The 7,279-nt window shown below is 38.0% G+C and overlaps 1 protein-coding gene across 2 annotated transcripts; it reads right to left on the bottom strand.

The window, feature by feature from the left end:
• Positions 1 to 44: 44 nt before the first annotated feature.
• On the bottom strand, positions 45 to 6,960 carry LOC128263266 (uncharacterized). 2 transcript variants are annotated; one of them, XM_052998188.1, is made up of 2 exons: positions 6,820 to 6,960; positions 45 to 1,016 (listed from the first exon to the last, which is right to left on the bottom strand). In XM_052998188.1, exon 2 carries the CDS (start codon positions 1,004 to 1,006, stop codon positions 350 to 352), a length of 657 nt encoding a protein of 218 aa, XP_052854148.1. In that variant the 5' UTR covers positions 1,007 to 1,016; positions 6,820 to 6,960; the 3' UTR covers positions 45 to 349. The 2 variants fall into 2 exon arrangements, with proteins under 2 accessions (XP_052854148.1, XP_052854149.1); XM_052998189.1 differs by lacking the exon at positions 6,820 to 6,960 and adding an exon at positions 1,440 to 1,496.
• Positions 6,961 to 7,279: the final 319 nt, after the last annotated feature.

Below are 7,279 nucleotides of genomic sequence, written 5' to 3'. Positions count from 1 at the left end.
AACTAAATACAAATATATGCATTAAATGTTTAAACACAAACGTCTTTCACTGTTGGGTTCAATTTGTATTTATTAACAATTTTTTTAAAATTATTTAACAATTTTGTTGTTTACCATGCGCGGATCGACACAGAAATGTTATTCAAATTTTTGTTTTTAGAACTTTAGCTGCGAACTAAACTGAACGAACGAATGTTAGGCGCTTTGAAAGCCATCAATGTTGGATTGAACAGTCAATGAGTCAATGAATCAAACAATCAATCAATCAATCATCCAATCAATGTTCCGTTTAAGGCTACATAAATATGTAAATTTTAATCATCTCCTTAAAAGCTTAGGCTAGTTAGAATTACAAGCGGACATTGGGATTCCGGGAGCGGACGAAGTTCAGCAGCTCATCGGAGTCCTCGCACACAAATGGCTTGATGTGATGGCAGGCCACGTCGTGCCACTTGATGCCATCGTTGTAGAAGTTGTTCAGGATGGACAGACAGCTCTCATCGTTGCCCTGGGCCGCCTCCCGATTGTCGGGCTGTGGCTGCTGGTATCCGCCCGTGGCCGACCAATCGCCGGTGTTCCTCTGCGAGGTGGGTCCAATCTTCGCCCCCGATCCCGACCAGAACCATCCGTTCTCATTGGGTGGCTGCAGATCGGGCCTGTCGCAGCCGGCAAAGTTGCACTTCCTGCCCGATGTCCAGATGTATCGCACATTGCCCCTGGCGATCCTCTGCTTCACAAAATCATTCTCCTGCGGCGTTTCCAGCGAAACGGCATCCATGCAGTGCCGGCGACAGATGTTCCTCGCATCCAGCCAATCCACCTCCAGACTGCGGGTCGGAGCATGCTCCCAGCTGAAGAAGTACGAGTGGGACACGCCCCTGGCATCCCGGTAGCTGGCATGGCGCACCCGGTTGGCGCAACTCCTCGGATCCGGAAGGGCCAGGCGACGCTGGGCCAGCGCCACGGCACTCAGGGCCAGCACGAGCAGTGCACGGAGCACATACATATTTGGACAACTAAATTAATAAGAACAAATCATTTATTTTATTTTGGAAATCCATAAGGTATGTACCCGTAAACAAGCTAATCTAAGAGTTAATTTCAACTTTTGTTATCTGTAAGAAAACTTTTAATTTAAATATTTTTAACGACTATATTGACATAGGTCATTAATTTAATCTATTGAACCTTACTGAGCTCTTAAACTTTTCTTAACAAATCATTGCTTGTACCAATAGATAAAATTAATATTTTAAAGTTATTTAAATAACATATTTGCCTTTAGATTTTTTTTTTGTTTTTTCTATGATTGAGACTTTAATAATACAAGATACAAATTTTAGACAGACATCCTATTTTTGAAAAGGGAAAAAGGTTTTTCTAAAAAATACATTCATAGTTTTTTGACCAGATTACTTATTTTATTTTAGAGTACTCACAAAACAATAATAACAGCAAGGCTAATACGATTTCGGACAAATCTAGAGTGGCCTTACTTCCAAAGTTCGGCCTAAAACTGATTAAAATACAAATCTGACTAGGCTTGGGTCTGATTTGCCCCACCCATTCCATTTCCGCTTGGATGAGTCGCTGGGTTTTTATGCAAAATCACTGATTGGAAATGCTTTGCATCGATTTTGATCAATTTTGACTGTGTTTTGTGTATGGAATTTGTCGCTTACAATTGTCATTTTGCACAATTTGATTCCATTTCGTCTAATTAAGTAGTTTTCCATTTCGGCGAGAGGCCTTCAACCTGGTTTCTATTTCGTAACGTGAGAACAACTGACTCTTATTTCGCCCAGCAACATTGTATTCTCTCAGGAGCGATCACTTTACTTGTGCCTATGCAAATGTGCTTATTGTTTTATATCTGTACATAAAAAACCATGAAAATTGTATGCAAATTTTTATGGGTTTATTGATGTGCGACTGGTTGTCTTTATGAGCCACTTGGCAACTAATCAAAATTACATCTTGTATAAATTGTCTGCCTCGCAATTAGATCCGGATTTAAATTAGCTGATCCAAGCTGAGGTTTTATTTAATGAAAAATGACTAAAACGCGTGCTGGGCATTGTCTATTCCCTGCACAAAAAAGTTAATTGTCTTAAACTATCCAAAATCAATTGCAAATTAGTTGAAATAAATTGCTGTTGACTGAAAGAGTTTAGACAGTTGAAGGGAAAATTGTTTGACGTGAAAAAAAGGTACAATACAATTTTACAGAAGAAACAGGAATCTAAATACAAACAAATCTTTTTGGTTTTGAGTTTAATCATTTAAACACCAAATTTAAGTGTCTAAATCAATTTTAATAAAGGCGTTATTTACCAGATCAATTTAAATGGTTTCAATAAGCAAAGAAAGTGCAGAATCAAAATCGATTTGAAAATTTTAATTAAATGACCATGTTTGTGTACCTAAAACATAAAATAAAAATTTATTTCCATTTTGTTCTATTAAATTATTAACTAAAATGATATTTTGAAAATTTAAGAATATTCCAATGGAATTTTTACTGTAACAGTGACCTAATTAAAATTACAAAACTGTTACTGACCTAGCCTAAAAACCTGACCTATCCGAAGCCAAGAAACTCCCTCTACCACTTTGGCAAGAGTCTAGTACACACATATATTCCCATTAGTCAGAGGCAGTCAAGTACTCCAGCGTTTCTAGCTCAACTGAAGCCCAGAGTTTGTTGTGTGCATACCAAACTAATAAATACTCGCCGTTAATGGAGAAAGTTGCCCGAGTTCGAGGCCTGAGTCCGTCGTCCATGGTCATGCATTACACATATTGCGACCCAGCAATCGGCCTCTGGCCAATATTCGAAACTCTTCCGCCTGATAACACTTTTGGTTTGGGCTTTTGTTTTGGCCACGCGCAATTGCATGTTTATTTTTTTTCCCCTTTTCACGGCTTGTAAATTTTGTAATTTGAATTTCCGTTGCCTCATTTGCTCTTCCTATTTAAAGCACTACCAATACGTTGGGTATATGACAGGTTTTTTCTTCGGCTAATTGTCGTGGGTAAGGGCATTGGCAGCTGCTGAAATATTTTTCGAACCAATTGTCTTCACCTTTTCTTTTGGGCACTTTACTCCCAAGTAGCTCTTATTTTTTTCTCATTTTGGTTTGCCTTTTGATTTTTTTGTACTTTGTGACTTGTTTTCTTTTGTTATGCAACACTTGCTTTATTGAACATTTCAATGGAAGGCACTTGTTAATATAAATTGTGGGAGAAAGGCATTTATTTTCGGTTTCTTTTGGCGGCTAAATGACTAATGATGATTTTAGGCTCTTCAAATGGTTATATTTTATATATAATTCACCTGAGCGGCGTGCAAAAAGCAACCTTCAAAACGTGCTCAATAGCCAAATAAATATTACAAAATAACCACAAATGAAATAGGAGTCGAAAACTTTGAAATGTGTTTTTCTAAGCACACTATCGTGCACACATCTGTGCAACATTCCGAATCCGAATTGTTAGATAATTAATTCCAAGCCACTGGTGCTGGTTGCTTCGTGGTTGCATCTGCCAAACATTTTTGTTTATTTTTTTTAATACCCCTTCCACCTGCTGTACTCACCACCCCCCCCAAACATGGCAATTAATCTCCGGCTTATACATTACATTTTACAGTCGTCTTCGCCTGGCTCTAAATAACTGGTTTTTTACTGGATTTTTCTTCTTAGATGGCAAGTAAATTTTATTTATGCATCACGCGCTGCGAGCATTTTTTGAGGTGAAGTGATTTTGTAAAAAAAAAATGTCATTAGCTGGCAAAGTGCAGAACGGGGGTCTAAATCACAAATAGCTGTAAATGGCTAAAAATAGTTAATTAAATATTTGTAAATTATTTATGCCAAATTTTGATAAAGGCAATTAGTTTTCGATCAATTAAAATTCTTTTAAAATATCGTAAATAAAATTATAGTAAAAAAAACGTTTTTAATTTCGTATTTCGTCAAGAAATTTATTGTTAATGGATTTCCATTTTCGTAAATAATTTTTTTGTTAAAGATGAAGTGCAAAATATAATGAATCAATCGTATTTAGTTTTAAGTAGTTCTATTAATAAACAGGAATAAATCCACAGCTTCTTCTACCACCATGAAACCTATTTTATTTAATTTAAACTGCCTAGATCTGCCTCTGCCATTTCCTGTTTATTAGAAATCTATCGATAAGCAGACGTTTCTCCAGAGAAAACATCGAGAAACTTGCACTTACAGCTTGTTTGTAGAACGATGCCGAAGAGCGAGACGAGTTTCTGCTTTTTAAGCACCACCTCACTTCGGTGCGATGACAGTAATTATAAAGAAGACGGATTTGCCAGCTGCAAAAGCCATTTGATGACTAGTTGCAACAACATCCCACCTTTGTGTATCTAGATAGCTCGCTTTTGATGCCGTCGAGGTCTCTTTTTAGAGCTAATTAGAATGTTTATGTCTGCTGTTGCGCCATCTGCACCATTGGGTCAACCATTTTGACCTCTTTACGGAGTTACCGCAGAAAAAGGGAGCAGGATGCGGCCGCTGTAGTTATGAAAGTTTGCAGGCGGATGCAACGGCTTCGCTTAATTGCCTGGTCTTGGTCTGGTCTTGGCCCGATCTGGTCTCGTCTTGGCCCGAAGAAGAAGCCGCTGGTTAACAGTAAACAATATGCAGAAAAACTGGACAGACTGTAGAAGAAAGTCTGTCAACTGTGGCCAGTTTCAGACCGCCAGACCGCCAGACAGCCAGACAGGCAGAAGGAGCGTTACTTTTACTGATCAGCAGCAGGCAGCAGCAGCAGCACCTGCAGCTTACTGGTTTTCTCGGATGAGCAAAACACAGAAATTCCTCAGACAGTGCAGCGCTCAAAAACAATAACAATGAAGCGAAATGATAGTGAAAATGGTCATGTTTCTTCGCTCAGTTTTTGGTCATCACATAAAATCGTATTTATATGTGCAGGCCATATCAATAAATATTGACAGCGCGTCAGGTTGAAATAAGGCGGAGGGAGCGGTGGGAGCGGTGAGGGATGGTGAGAGGGTTAAGTGGAATCTTCTCAATTGTCTGGGCTTCAGCTTCACTTTCATCTTCGGACCAGGCGCTAATAAGTTGCTCAAATTCGTTGCCATGGCCAGGTAAATGCAACAAACCAGCGAAGAAAAGGCAAAACTCTAAAATGCTGTGAGAAATGGGCTTACGGGTATGGCAGAATATTTGCCACTGTTCAATGAATATTTGTTTCTTTAAAAAGGTAGTAATTAAGGTATTTTAGTATTAAATATGTTATTTATTTAACTTTTATTTAAGACAACGTTTTTGAATTGTAAATATTTTAATATAAATGTTTTAGGGTTATACAACAATATACACATATAGGTGCACAATTTTTTCCCGATTTCATTAAAGGAAAAATTATCTATAATTTGGGAAGTAAAAATTGCTGTTTAAATTATAGAAAAAGTTAAATTACATGAGTTTCTTTTAACATAGCAGACCCTTATGATAATCCTCACAATTATTCGACCAAATTGAGGGTTTAAGGATTGAGAAGTGGAATTTGTTATTCAACTTGAATACCTTGAAAATTGCCATAGGAAAAACTTAAAAGGGGTGGCGAAAATACGCCCACTGTACAAAAAAGTAACTTTCCTTTAAGCAGAATCCATTCAACAGAGTGACAGGAGGAGCCCAGAGAGATTTTTTTGTTGCAAAGACTTTCCCGCATTCCACGGAGATAAATTATTTTGTTGTCAAATGGAGACGGAATCGTGACTGGGGATTTCTACTGTGGAATTTTCTGTGGATTGCAGACCAAAAGAGGAGAATTGCATGTCCTCCTCCGCAATTCCGATGGGAAACGACATTGAAATTGTTTAACCATCGACCTGTCAGAGCTGATTTTAAATAACCATTCAAGTGAGGTCATCTCCAGTTGCAGCGGAAAAATGTCAAAGCACCGTCTTATCAAGTTCGTGTTATTGCTAGTAATAAATTATTATTGGCATGACGGTGGTTCAAGACTTTACGACCTCAAATTCTGTGCAGTAGCAGCAGTAGCTCACAGGTGGTGCAGCCTGACATTTTGGCAATTACTGCCCGAACATATTTGCATGCTGTTGGAAAATTAGATTTTCCACTCATTTGCACTGCCAACAAATTGCGTAATCTTCTGCTTCAGTGCATGGCCCTGGGGGTGGCGAATGGGAGTGGGCGGTTGTCGGCTCGAAAAACAGGCCGAAATGAGGGCATAAATGAAGAAAAAACAACTCACTCATTGTTGGGTTAACTAACAACGTTTTTCACACTATTTGCCATGTTCTTCAAAATGACAGAGTGCGCTGAGACGTAATTAATTGTGTTAGGTCGGAAAAGAACTTTAAAAAAATGTAATTTATCATCTCATGCATCAAGCTTTTAAAAAACCTACAGCTCATATTTTTTATTTTAAAAAACGTTATGTTTTATATTTTTATTATCTAAAAAGCTTTTAAACAAATTATTAAACAGTTTTTCACTATCTATTGAAAGTTTATAAAGCTCCCTCTAAATATAAACATTTAAGGGATTCGTCTTAGAAATGATTTTTCAATAAATAATCAAAATTTAACATCTAATAGCCTCTCATAATCCCCATATAAAACGATTTAAAGCATTAGTAATGAGAAAATTATATTCACTAAATATAAATGTACAACTGATATGATGCTTTTCAGTCCTGCACGAAAACTAACCAAATCTTAAATTGCAAATCACAATTCTTGAAAAAGAAGAAACACTTTTATACAGTCACTTGTCCTTAAAGGATAATCACCTTTCGATTGAAACGAACGACACAAACGGGTCTCAAAACTCGATGAGGGCACAGCACAGAAATCCAAGTTATAGATGTTGTCGATGGGACAACCGCACGCAACGCTTCACTTTTACCAACTGAACGCAATGTCGATCTTGCCCCGGGTTTATAGCTTGTCCCCAAAAAGCCAAACAAACCAAAACGAGCAAAAATGGCCAGCAGTTCGATGTTCGAACGTGGCTCAAACCAAGCTGGAGGCTTGGCTTAAGCAAGTGATCAAGTGGGCTGGGGGGCAAAAACATACTAGAAAAAAACAGCAACGCAAATGGCCTGAGCAGCAGGAGGCTTTTTAGCTGGAGATGAGTTTTGGAATGCATTTGATGGCTAATTGAGTTAGTTGCAGCTACTGCTGCCATAAATGTGTCAGTGTGCTACTGGTTTGGAGTTTCGAGTGCATTTTACAGCTTCGAACATGTTG

This window comes from Drosophila gunungcola, unplaced genomic scaffold (assembly GCF_025200985.1).
Source record: "Drosophila gunungcola strain Sukarami unplaced genomic scaffold, Dgunungcola_SK_2 000001F, whole genome shotgun sequence".
NCBI classification, from domain to species: domain Eukaryota; kingdom Metazoa; phylum Arthropoda; class Insecta; order Diptera; family Drosophilidae; genus Drosophila; species Drosophila gunungcola.
This window is presented reverse-complemented; position numbering and strand designations above follow the sequence as displayed.

What these genes read in the sequence shown, in the direction of transcription:
- LOC128263266 (XM_052998188.1), bottom strand. Translation starts at nt 1,006, where the DNA reads ATGTATGTGCTCCGTGCACTGCTCGTGCTGGCCCTGAGTGCCGTGGCG.